The following is a 14,353-nucleotide window of genomic DNA, read 5'->3' as shown; positions in this document are numbered from 1 at the left end:
AGGCGTCCGCCATGTAATTTTCAATGACGGCTGATAGGTGATCACGTGGTGCTTTCCATAGAAAACGTAGCGTCGGAAGCTCCGCCCCGGCCAGCCGGTCTGGTATGAGTTATCCTGATTACCTAATCAAGATTGTAAATTATTAGATTGTTTTTGGTACTTAAAACTGTAACTGACGACTGTTAGTTGACTGTTGTTGTTGTTGTTGACTGTTGTTGTTGTTGTTGTTGTTGACTGTTGTTGTTGTTGTTGACTGTTGTTGTTGTTGTTGTTCTTGTTGTTGTTGACTGTTGTTGTTGTTGACTGTTGTTGTTGTTGTTGTTGACTGTTGTTGTTGTTGTTGACTATTGTGAGACGAATGGAAATCAAGGGGGGAGGCCTTTAGTTTGCCCAAAAGTGGGACAACGTATAGGCTTATAATATATAATATAAAAACTGTAACTTTTGTTTTCGTGATTCCACTCCTTATTACGTTGCTCAAATAACCACTTTGCGGATCATGGTATTGTTTTTATTTCGGACGAAGCGCTATTCGCAAGGCGTAACGATTTCTGATTCTGACTGACGTATTTATTCGGGTTTCGTGGCATATTTCTGACAGTTCTCCCCTTCATCCATTACCTACAAAAGATGGTTCGCAACACAAAGCGAGGTAAATACAAAACAAATGAAGGATAAAATAGACTCGATATATACGTACCTACCTACTATAGTAAAAGTAATCTATAAAACTATCCGTGGACCCAGAATAGCTGTTGTACAGTCTGACATATCATCATCATCATCTCAGCCATAAGACGTCCACTGCTGAACATAGGCCTCCCCCTTGGACCTCCATACGTGCCGGTTGGAAGCGACCCGCATCCAGCGTCTTCCGGCGACCTTAACAAGGTCGTCTGTCCATCTTGTGGGTGGACGTCCTACGCTGCGCTTGCTAGTCCGTGGTCTCCACTCGAGCACTTTTCGACCCGAGTCCGACATATAATAGTACAAATTAAATGAGGGCGCCACTTTCTACATAACTGTCACATTTTTGACGCAAAATTCTTAAACATGGCAACAATTTACTATTCTACTTATGTCGCACTGTAAATGCGGTAATTTCAAAGGGAGCTTAACTGCAAATAAAATAACTGTGAAATGAAATGACAGCTTAAATCTGACAGTTTATTTGATAAGCAAAATAGGTGCCATACGAAGAAAAATAGCTCGTGACACGACTGGCTGACCAAGCTCTAAGCTGCGCACGTTATATATAGGTCATTTAAATGCTACACGCAAAGTTTTCATTTAAATGGCAAGCTATTTTCACCAAATGGAATTTATAACTCTGTCGTCGAATGATGGTCTTTTTAGGGTTCCGTACCCAAAGGGTAAAACGGGACCCTATTACTAAGACTTCGCTGTCCGTCCGTCCGTCCGTCCGTCCGTCCGTCCGTCCGTCCGTCTGTCACCAGGCTGTATCTCACGAACCGTGATAGCTACAGTTGAAATTTTCACAGATGATGTATTTCTGTTGCCGCTATAAAGATTTAAATGGGGCTCCCATACAACAAACGTGATTTTTGACCAAAGTTAAGCAACTTCGGGAGTGGTCAGTACTTGGATGGGTGACCGTTCTTTTTTTGCTTTTTTTTTATTTTATTTTTGCATTACGGTACGGAACCCTTCGTGCGCGAGTCCGACTCGCACTTGCCCGGTTTTAATTAGTTCATTTTAATAGGAGTACCTACTGTACCTAGCTGTCAAGAAAATTGTTGGTTATCAAGAATTCATTGAATGTAAAATGTAACATTGTAACGTAATACGTTACATGTTTCATAAAAATAGACCTTAAGAACTACTACTTACCTAATTAAAATATATTTACAATACTAAACTAATGTACACACTAAAATATACAAAAATACTGTCTTAGAACTAGGTAATTTAGATTATAAAATCATCATCACGCTGGTTAATTTAAATATGTCGCGCCATAGTTATAACATTCACTCACAATAATGTTCACATTCGCGAGTGCATGAACGAATGCACTGATCGGTGCGCTGTGTCATCGCGCACGGCGTTGGCTCGTTCATTTTGCCATTGCAGTTGAGTGGAACGCACGTCGTTTAATTATCGATCTCTGCTACGGATCAAATATAGAAACCGTAATCGAATTTTAACTTCGTCCCTACGTGTTCCTCAACCATTATAAAATCACTGTGGTGTTTAATTATGTTTTTAAGTGTACCCCGAATTGGGGTCCAATGTCCAGAGTGACTTGTTGGCTTCCTGCTTGCCGCCCGCTTGCCGTTTTGCTACTGGCGTGCTTCTGGCCCTTTCCCCGACTCAGCGCCACGCAGTTCGAATCTGCGCTGAACTCAGCGCCGGACAGAAACACCAGCGCCTACCACCTCGGCACCGTCAGGGGAGTACTTCGGCTGCAAACGACTAGCGGAATCCGATCGTTATAGAGTATTAGCGCGAACCACGACATTTACCCATTTTTACCATCTGAGCTGGTTGTGGTAATAAATAATTATTTTGTACCGTTCTTCTGCCTACTCATTTATAATTTCCCATCCCTAGCGGGACGTCTAGTAGGTTAGAACGCTCAAGAACGCGACAACATTTATGTATTAAAATTAATATTAAGGGGCCCACTGATTAACAGTCCGCCGGATTATTTTATTAGTTTTCATTTATTAAGTGTATTTTATTTGAATTAGCAATATTGGACACAATACATAATACATCTTAAATAATTACCTACTAAAGTAACTATCCGTCAAAACCCGTTCCTTATCGCTTCCGGTGCAAAAGTGCCCATAACACTCACGGCATTACCCCGCTGGATGGCTATAATTAATTAAGTGTATACTTAATTTTACTAATAGTTTATAAGTTTTTTTATTGCATAAATAATAAATAAATTTTCTTACGTTAAACAATAACAATTTTGTTCTTGTAAGTACCTACTCAAATATTACGTATAACAGCTTCTCGCAGCAGTTGGAGTCGAAGTTTTCCAATGGGTCTAGCCGTGTTTGTATGGGGCATCGGCCCCAGAAGCCAAATTGATTGCCGTTTTGCCAATTTATTAGGCCAGATGTAAGATGCTATTTCACCAAAAAAATAACCCTAAAATGCTGCAGGTTTTTGAGAAAATTTAAAAAAAAGACAATTGGTTTTCATTTTTTTTTATCTAATCTACCGAACCGATTTTTTTGTAACTTATACACATTATGTAAGTAATCTAGATGAATTATTTTAAAAAAAATGGAGTTCCAAATATCCTTATAACTAGTAATATTTTCACTTTAAATTTTTTAAAATTTTTTTTTTTATATTTCCGAAATAGGGACACCCACCAATTTTGGGTATTTTATGTATAAATTAATGTTCTATAACATATATTTTTTTCAAAAATATTCATTTGGCTCAACAGGGTAAAAATACCGTATGTATGTATGTAATGTATGAACAGACACAACCGGGAGAACCTCCGGTCCCATATCGACCACCGCGCCGCTCTGTACGAATTTGAATTTCGAACGTAACAAATTGCTAAAATGGATTGCTGTATGCGGCTTGGTTGTCGTCGCGTCACGAAATTAAAAAACCGGCCAAGTGCGATTAGGACTCGCGTTTCTAGGGTTCCGTACATAAGTCCGAATCACGCTTGACTGCACATTTCTAATAGGTTTTCCTGTCATCTATAGGTAAAGAACTATTTTGAGTATTTTTTTCAAAATTTTAGACCCAGTAGTTACGGAGATAAAGGGGGAGAGTGGTCATTTTTTGGCTATTTTCTTAAATAACTTCGAACCTATGTAGGTATTTTAAAATTATATAAAAATATGTCCATCTTTGGGTCACGAATTTACATATGTGTACCAAATTTCGACTTAATTGGTCCAGTAGTTTCCGAGAAAATAGGCTGTGACAGACGGACAGACAGACAGACGCACGAGTGATCCTATAAGGGCTTACGTTTTCCTCTAAGGACAGCGGGCTTTTTTCTATATAATCAATCGCATATTCTCGAAGCTGTTTGCAGATATTGCTAAGAACGTATAGTTAGACCGTAAAAAATCTGCAGCGATGTTGATAGCCCACGCAGTGCAAGTGTCATTTTAAACGTCAAACTTCTATGAAATTAATTATGACGTATACTTAACACTTACACTGCGTGGGCTATCAAATCCGCTGCAGACTTTGTTTGGTGCGACTTTAGTAATGTAACGATCTTGGAGATTTTGAAAATATTTTGTGTATAATCTCCTTTTTTCCATTGCAAGATCAATATCAACGCAGCTCATATTAAAACGGAACTTTTTAATGAGCCGCGTTTCCCGCCTTTTTATTTTTTTATTTCGTGACGCGACGACAACCAAGCCGCATATAGCCAATACTAATATAGTCCATTTTAGCAATTTGTTACGTTCGAAATTCAAATTCGTACAGAGCGGCGCGGTGGTCGATATGGGACCAGGAGTTCTCCCGGTTGTGTCTGTTCATACATTACATACATACATACGGTATTTTTACCCTGTTGAGCCTAATGAATATTTTTGAAAAAAATATATGTTATAGAACATTAATTTATACATAAAATATCCAAAATTGGTGGGTGTCCCTATTTCGGAAAAATAAAAAAAAAATTTTTGAAAAATTTAAAGTGAAAATATTACTAGTTATAAGGATATTTGGAATTCCATTTTTTTTTAAATAATTCATCTAGATTACTTACATAATGTGTATAAGTTACAAAAAAATCGGTTCGGTAGTTTAGATAAAAAAAAATGAAAACCAATTTTCTTTTTTTTTAATTTTCTCAAAAACCTGCGGCATTTTAGGGTTATTTTTTTGGTGAAATTGCATCTTACATCTGGCCTAATAAATTGGCAAAACGGCAATCAATTTGGCTTCTGGGGCCGATGCCCCATACAAACACGGCTAGACCCTTTCTCTTTTCTAATTAGTTATGGATTGCTAATTAATTGCGAAAACGGCCCTAAGACTTGTTATTGTTTAGGAAATATTCTACCTAGTCGCTAAATACGGTTTCTATTTACTATTTACATGCTTTTATGTAACTTGCAATGTTTTTTATTCAATGCAATGTTTGTGTCAAACCTTGTATGTTCGGATAAAATGTTGCAAGCTAAATTATATACTCACTCCTCTTATTTTAATTTAAATAAAGTTTACTAGATAGAATCGAGACATACGAATGTAGGTATACATTAATAAGAACAACACCTATTTCTTGAGCTTACCATGGGGCTTAGACAGTTTGTGTACCTACCTATAAACGCCCTATAATATTTATTTATTATACTTTATCCATTTCCGCTACCTAACTATCTATCTTATACCTTCTAAAGGGTCTCGGGAAGAGATCGCTTTTTAGCTATAAGACACCTGTTGTTTACCTCCACTTGAGTTGCTATTTAATTGTATTGTGTTGAAATGTATACTTCCTAGTCTGAGCGTTCGATTCGAATGCTATTAGAACAGCACCCTTGATTGCCTATGATTCTGTTAGCCAAACATTGTTCGCGGTTGTATGTTTTCCATCAATGCCTCATACCGCGATTCATGTTAGTTCAGCGATGTGTTTGTTAGGTAACGCTTTGAACAGTTTATGGAGCGGAATGATTTTGTTTTATAAAATGGGCTGAAGTGTAAACAGGGTAAATTGTTAAATAAACCTTCAAAATATCAATATTATCAATACCAGAAGTAGGTACTAAAATGGACAACAGAGATTTGAAATATTTACTTTTTCTTCAGTAACCAACCTGCGCTTTAAATTTTTACCTCGTAAATAAAATCAAATGATACAAAAATGGAAACCAGCATTGGAAAATAAGTTTTTGGAAAAAAAATCATTTTTGGTACAAGATTTTATCGCTGACTGTACTTTTCTTACGACAGACAACTAATACCTACTCATCGAGACAATTCTAAAAACCCCTAACATAATTAGGTTACGTTGTTTTATCACAGAGTTCCTATGGCCACCTCCTGTCTTCATCATCAGATCAGGCCGCGTAGCCAAGATGCCGATCGCTTACGCTCCGTAGCGATCGAAACGCAACTGTCACTGTCGCACTAATATGGAAGAGTGATAGAGAGATATAATGCTTTTCGCTGTCGAAGCGATACCGATTATAACCTTGGCTAGGCCGGCAGTTCGATGGTACCATAATATTGCATTGCCATCCGATTTATACATGCATGCAAAATTTCAGCTCAATCGGAAACCGAGAAGTAAATCAAATTTAACTTGCAAGATTTGATTACAGAACGACAACGGGACAGGTCAAAGTAAATAAAAGCTTGGAAAAAAACCTAATCCAACCAAAAGTACATACATAAAATAAAACAAAAAGTTGACTGGATCGAATTCTAAACAAATGAAAACTATTTCTTTCCCTTCCTCGTTAGTTAAGTGATTACCTATAAGTTTAGTAATGACTAAAAAAACACAGAAAGACGGAAGTACAATTAATTTTCCCAAATATTGTCGGAAAACTGTAATTTTCTTGACAAATATTAGACATTAGTGTTTGATTTATTGAGTCGTTTATTACTATTCTCTCTTCACGGTCAAACGCCTTGTCGTATTTTAGTTGATTTGAGAAATGGATATCTGTTCCCAATTCTATAATTATACTCGTATTTCACGACAAAGTTCGTAGACATTAACACTAGCAAGAGTTTCTTCCTCACTCATAAATTATAAATACATATTAATATTTCCGTTTTATCTTACCTTCATATAACAGCTTTTTGGTTACATTCTCAGTTAAAACTTTTTTATTTTAGTTGTTCTTTTTCTTACAAGCTTTTTATTAACTTGCAATGTATCTATGTATGCTTGTTAGGGTCAAATCTTGCAAGTTAAATTTGACCCACTTCCCAGTTTCCGATGAAGCTGAGTATTTGCATAAATATGTGAGTTGGGTGACATATTATTATTATTATGTATATTATATGAGCTATTAAATTATACGAGCTGGGGGCCGATTTTTGAATTTCGACTGCTTGATTTCGTGTATTTCGTTCAATATATCTCCAGCACCCGGCATTTAAATTCTACTAATAGTATTGAAAACGAGTGGTCAATACCACTCGATTCCCTATTTCTATCGCTCGTATTTCAAAAATTAGCATTTCGCTGTTTTCCACCGATTTTCGAGTGACGAAATCGAACGGTCGAAGTTCAAAAATCGGCCCCCTGATCTCATGATGGAGACACGAGGTATCCATAGGAACTCTGTGATAAAACAACGCAACGTATAGTTCGTTTTTTTTAGCATTAGAAAGAACTTGCAAGAAGGTAAGCGATCTTGACATATCTTATAATTGAAAAACGCTTTTTAAAAATCACGAACTATTAATTATGAAAGCAGAAGAATATAAATGTATGTATGTATGTATAAACTCTTTATTGTACAAAACACAAAACACAAATTTATGGCACAGGATAGGCAGTACAAAGACGAACTTATCCCTTTAAGGGATTTCTTCCAGTTAACCTTTGAGGAGATGAGAATTGAAGAAGAACGGTAGACAAATATAGCACTGAGTACAATAGACTAGAGGAAAGTCAATCAAATTATAAAAGAGGGCGAAAATAAATAATATAAGATAAAATTTGGAATTAACAATATAACAAATATATAGAATACCTACGTTAAATATAATAAATATATAATATCTATAGTCACGAACAAGTTAATTCCGGTCCGATAGCCACAGCTTTTTTAACTGCCCCTTAAATGATCGTATTAGATTCATAATTGTTACATATTTGTCGTAACTTATTTTTAAAATGTGTTTTTCAATTAAAAGACACATCAGGATTGTTTACGTTATTTCTAATGCTAAAAAAACGAACTATAGTTGTGTTTGGGATGTTTCAATTACAACTCGTTGGATAGAAAACAGCATGTCATGTAAGTACAGTCAAGGAATTTAAATTCCGACCCATTTCGTACTTTGTCACAGTGACAACCGTATGAGGTCTCTAGCGGCTTTCATATTGATTGTCACTGTGACAAAGTACGAAATGGGTCGGAATTTAAATTCCTTGACTGTACCTATTGTTTAATACATACATACTTTTAACTTATTGCAAGCGTCAAAGGGCTATACTATACAGTCAAGTCAGTTTACGGCTAATGGTAAAATAAATAAAAAACCTAAACAATAACTCAATTCCCCTCTGATTTATTTTAAAAGTATTAACACGTACTAGAACTTAAGCACGATTTTGTTCACTTCCTAAACTTAATCCAAGTTTGGAACTCGCAGCCAAGTTAAATTCATATCTTCTGTGAGCAGATTAGGATAATTTTCTCCCTGGTTGCCTCAACTGACTTGAGGTAACAAGAAAAGTAAACAATAAAGTATGCTAATCTTTATTAATATGTAAACTGGGCTCATAATCATAATTTTAAATAGATGTCATATATTAAAAGTGTAATTTAATTATTTCATTTCATTTCATTTATTTATAATGTAATATTAGCATTAACAGATAAACCTTACATGCTAACACATAGATTTCATTTATATTTACTTCTTAACTTAACTTATCTTAACATTGTATAGTATGTATTTCATTATAATTTTATTTAGGTAGTTACATATTTAGTTTTAAAATGTTTACTGTATTTAATTTATTAGGCTTATCGTATAGCTATGTTTATTGTGTATGTCATATATATTGGTAGGTAGACTAGTAGATAACACAGTATAATTGCATTAATATGAAATAGAACTTTTTGTGACTAGTGTCTCCAGGTAACGGAATTATGTAAGAAGAATCCTAAAAGTTGCTCCCATAACCGAAAATCTACAAGATCAAATCGCCTAGTGTGGTACGGGCATGTGATGCGAAAGGATCAAAGTCACATGTGACGCGAAAGATATTAGAAATTAAGGTGGAGGGATATAAGAAAAAAGAAAACCCAAGGAAAATGTATGTATTGTGTGAGGTGTGTGTTGTGTGTAGATGTGTAGGGATGTATTGTATGAGAGATGATATAAAAAGTGACAGGTGAATGATGAGATGACTAACGTCAGAGAGGCATGAAGGAATAAAACATGCGCTGACCCCAAATGATGGGATAAGGGCAAGCCAATGATGATGAATGATGATATTAAAAAAGTGACCAAGTCCCAGTGGCGTTAGCTTCGCTTATGTGCGACACCATTTACAACATTTATTATTATTAGAAAAACTTAAAGAGTTATTTTTAAACACAAGTTCTATTTAATAAATCGGATAGTAGTATAAAAAGTAGGTGAGTTGATCGTGACGTCACAATGTATGTTTCATATAAATTCCATATTAGCAAATCGTTTTGACAGTTCCAAAAAAGTAACTGATTTGACTAGTAGGAAAATACCCTATTATAAGAAGCGCTGAGACCAGTCTTTTTTTATTAGTCTTTGTAATAAAATATATTCAGGATTATTTACTTTGGGCTAGGCGGATTGTACGAAATAACTTATGCTAAACAAATGGTGGAATATTTTACGAAAAACTTGGTGAACAAAGGGTTGAGATGAACTCCATAATAATGTATTCATTCTGGTATGTTTAGGTAAATATAGACGAAAAGAAAGGTTTTTGTAAGATGAAACGAACGTTGGATATTCGGCGGCCCTAGCCTCCTTTTAATCTAACTAAGATGGTGGATTGAAACTCAGAATACAAAAAAGTAATATACTAATGTTGTTAATGTACTTAGGTCATACTGAAAATTTCTGGACTGGCCACTTAGAAAAAATAAGTCGTCTCATACCGGGTGTGGCCTGTAACACGAGCAAATAATTTAAACATAGATTGTACTCCTCAAACGGTGACACTTTTGATTAACAACTTTAAAAAATTATGAAGTATTTAGACTCAATATTTTTCATACAAAATAAATATTATCTTCAATGGACGCCATCGCCACGCCATATCATTGTGATTGACGTTGCTTGTCACGCCTTAATCATAACAAAATTCGCAATACATTGCGTCTTAGAATAAACTTTAAAGTGTATTAAAAATCAAACCACAAGTTATTATTATTTGCTGAACAAATGTTGATCAGTATGAGGAGTACAGCCTACAGTTAATTTTTAGCTCATATCACAGGCCACACCCGGTATATCAGAATCCAGATACTTTCAGTATGGCCCACGTATTAAGTTTTCTTTTTTTAACATGTCTAATTTTCAATGCATGACCCTGACTTCTTCTTCGTCATCTACATATTTCAAGTATTCGTACAATGCAATTTTTAAGAAAATATATACAGTTCTTTCCAGTAATTATATGTATATGTGAATTATAATCTATTTATGTATTCTTGGTATTTATTATTACCTAGTTACCTACCTATAATATGTTCATTTACTAAAACGCTCATTACACAAGATAAATATAAATCCTCCTTTATAAAACATATGGCAGAAACCATATCTCAACGGTGGAACCGTTCTCTAAGCACCGTACTGGGCTGGCTGAGATGTAGGATCAGTATCGCCGTTATACGCGCCACCAGCATGTGTATCCGAGGCACACGCCACCGTTTTAAGTCGACCGCCAGGTGGCTTGGGTTCGACGACGGTGCCGCCCTTCCACACATCGATTGAAACCACTTTTCTACCCTACCCACATATGTATTACCTAACCCTTTGCCTATGTACTTATGATTGTTTTAATGTAATAAATTTTTGTTGTTAAATACATATATATATTACACGAGATAAAAGGTGCTTTATTTTAAGTGAAATTAATATCCTTAAGGCGTATTATTATGGCTTTATCCACGTGATAAAATAAGTGTCAATTTTAATATACCGCGATTGAAAGAGACCGTCACGTCAGCGTCATGTCATTATCAAGCTGTCACGTAGACAAACTCAACACGTGGCCAAGCCAAGATGACAATGAGTGATAAAAAAACGCCGATAGAAACTTAAATAATGTATGGAAATAGTCACTTTTCATATCAACTGTCATGCATTATTTTGTCGTTCCGCGTTTGTCGAGGTACGGTTATGTTCTTGGCTAGACTCCCTGGTCGACTTTTTTCCATTAATAGAAATTGCACATAGACATTTATTGGGCAGAAAATCGCTATTCTTTCAGCCTTCAAGTCAGATTACTAATTGGCGTGGGAATGCTGAGTAAGATTTCGGTACGTGGCCTATAAAATCGGTCAGTAATCCAAATTAAAGGTAGAAAAAACTTGGGGTTGTGGCCGATTCTACTCGCAATTTATTTTTCTAGGGAAAAGCTTTTTCTATAACGAGCGACGAGAATTTCGTTATATTCTAGATAATGGAGTTTTTAATTATCGTAAAATGGGGTGAGTTGGGTGAAATTTGACTTTCAAACCTCGATAAAATTTTATTTATTACATGTGAAAACTGAATGGTGTATATAATAAGTGGTTCGGACTTTTGTATTTTATTTTGGGTAGTTCCATTTCATAACTTTGACGGTAAAGAGGAAAACCCACCTCACCCCGTAGTGCCTCGTATTTGGGGTGAGAGGGTTTTTCATACAAAGGAGATTTTGGAAGATTGTTGGATCGACTTTTTTTTATTATGCATATTACTATAGCCCCATTTTAATTTGGAATACATTATTTTTGTAGCAGTAGCCTTAAAATCCCTTCTCACCCCCCTCTCAAACCTTCTCTCCCCATTCATAACCCAACTCTCCCCGCGAAACCTACTCACCCCGTTTTGCGGTATAGATGGATATAATTATCTCCCAAACTATTTTAACCTCGTAAGTCCCCGTGTACTTGTACAAGAACAAATTAAATTCGAGTTATGAACTCTTAGGGCCACTTGCACCACCCCAATAACCCGGGGTCAACCGGTTAAACCGTTAACCCAGTCAGTGTCAAAAAGTACTGGTAACCATGGTAACTACAGGTTTAACCGGTTAACTCCGGGTTAGTGGAATGGTGCAACGGCGCTTATAGAAATAAAAGAAAGTTCCAAATTCAAAAGCGCAAAAATTGGCTTGGGTCTTACGAGGTCTTGGGTCTTAAAACGGAGCGCATTATTTTTTTTCACGGATTTCCTAATTTAACTTATTCTTAGAGAATCACGTCATACTACGTTTTCTGTACTGCGTTTAAAGACAAAACTTAAATGCTGAAGATAAAGATATAATCTCACATTTATTTATTTTAAACATAATATCCATTTATATGTTACAAGTGTTACAACTACTTACGCCAAATTTTTAATTAGGAATATCCACAACGCAGGCTTCGTCAAGATATAATTGTGATTTTTTTTTACAAATGTATAGACCCCGCCAACCATTTTCCCATCATTTTTTTCTGAATAAGTATAACATTTTTCTGAATAATAGCAAAGCAAAATGCACAAAATTAAATGCTAGAATTTGTTCACACTATTTCCCTAGAATTTGTGTAAAATTGCGACTGGTAGAGGAAAACAGCCGAACGTACGAAAGCATTTTACTTCAAGCTGAAACAAAGATTTTCGTTTCACTCGGTCAATGAACAGTTGGCCTAATCTTACCTAAATGTTGTAATTCATTGACGTCATCTGCATTGCCCAACGTCAAATAATACGGATGGATATGAGCGTAAATATTTCTTCAGTTTATTTTCTATATTAAAGGAAAGAGCCAAGTATGAATTGTTTGACGCAACAGTTTTCACCGAAAGGAAACCAACCAGGGGCCCGATTTTTAAATTTTGACTGCTCGATTTCGAATATTTCGTACAATGATTTTACTTATAGAATTGAAAACGAGTGGTCAATACCACTAGATTCCCAATATCTATCCCTTGTAGGTATATAAAAAATACCATTTTGGCGTTTTCCTCAGATTTTCGAGTGATAAAATTGAGCGCTCGACATTCTAAAATCAATCCCCAGGTCCGAAAAATTGAAATTCATCCTTTTGTGTACACTTAAAGATTCCAATTTCAAAAGTTGTTCTAAACGACTTGCCCCGTTGCAACATCGTACTTTGCTATTACAAGCATCGTTAAAATGTTTGTTTATGTCCTAAAGATAAATAAGAGCACTAGATGAGAAATCGCGAACGCATTGAAGCCGAGCAAATTTATACTTCCCAGAAACTCATTAGCGAATGTAGTTTCCGTGACGTCACTTGTATAATTTAGGGAAGACAGGACTGTTTTTTATTTCGGAAGATAAACATTTGGGTAACCTTCCACATCTCGAGTGCGCGTTATTTTTACCGCAAAAGTAAACCGAACTGATTTACAGACCAATTCACGAGCCCCTATTCTTTGAAGATACGCAGATGTTTCTAAATCTAAAACTTGAATGTACAAAACGCACGGCCGGCTGCCAACTTTCGTTGAAAAGAAGTCAAACTGAAACTTTCACGTTTAAAAATAGCGGGAGGTGAACGTTCTGAGGTTCTGAACCACTGACCTCCTTTCTGCGTGATGTTGAACGTGCGGAGTCTGTAGGAGTCCTCGTCGGGTTCCTCCTGTTCTGGTTGATGTGGTTTCGGGACATCCAGGAAGGCATTGGAGCGGCGCGGTTGGGTGTTATGTCCGGGCGGCGGTCGACGTCTTGCGGACGCTTGCCTTCTCACTTGAGGGGGTGTTTCTGCTTCTGCTAGTCGTGGTTCGGAGCTGTAGCGCGCTCTGGTCTCTCTATCCAGCTGCTGTTGCTGTTGCTGTCGCCGCTGTCTGACACTTCGGCCGCCGGTTATTCTGGCGGATTGGGAGCGGGCCGCGGGGCGGCGGCGCGGCGCGGGTGTGGTCTCCATTGGGGCCACGAGGGCCTCCATGCTAGCGGAGGCCGGCGCGCATATCGACTGCGAGCGCTTCGTGCGTCCGTCCGATGCCATGATCGCGGCGGTACTGACGGGCGGGCGGGTGGACTTGTTGCATCGCTCACTCATTTGTACAATTAATAATGGATCAAAGCGGTGTTAAATATTTGACTGTTAGTCTACAGGAAAGTTTCGAACTGTTAATTTACTTTGTTCTTATGATGAAGTTTAGTTTTAAAGCGCCCTGTTTGGAACTTTGTTAATTTAATTTGACTATTGCTTATTTCTTGTTTAATTTTAATTATGTTAGACGCTTCCTGTTTCCGCTGTAAATGTACAACTCCTGTTAAATTCCTTGCTATAAATACGAGGCAAGAAACTTTACACTCGTGACAAAAATACTTGAGCACTCTTATTGCCTTGTTAATATTTTTTTTTTACTGAGAAATACTACCGGTTACACTATTTACGATTTTTTTAAATACAAATTATATACTTCTATTTTTTCATCTCATATCCAGTAGGTAGGTGATTTCGAGTGAA

General features: G+C 36.5%; 1 protein-coding gene across 1 annotated transcript in view; it reads right to left on the bottom strand.

Annotated features, from left to right (window-relative positions):
• The window catches only part of LOC134668756 (GTP-binding protein REM 1), a 210,467-nt gene extending 196,423 nt beyond the window's left edge, over window positions 1–14,044 (bottom strand). The window contains exon 1 of the mRNA XM_063526208.1: window positions 13,462–14,044. Within this exon, the coding sequence (XP_063382278.1) occupies window positions 13,462–13,939 (478 nt within the window). The 5' untranslated portion in view covers window positions 13,940–14,044. The remainder of the gene's footprint in view (window positions 1–13,461) is intronic.
• Window positions 14,045–14,353: the final 309 nt, after the last annotated feature.

Source organism: Cydia fagiglandana, chromosome 11, assembly GCF_963556715.1.
Source record: "Cydia fagiglandana chromosome 11, ilCydFagi1.1, whole genome shotgun sequence".
NCBI classification, from domain to species: domain Eukaryota; kingdom Metazoa; phylum Arthropoda; class Insecta; order Lepidoptera; family Tortricidae; genus Cydia; species Cydia fagiglandana.
This window is presented reverse-complemented; position numbering and strand designations above follow the sequence as displayed.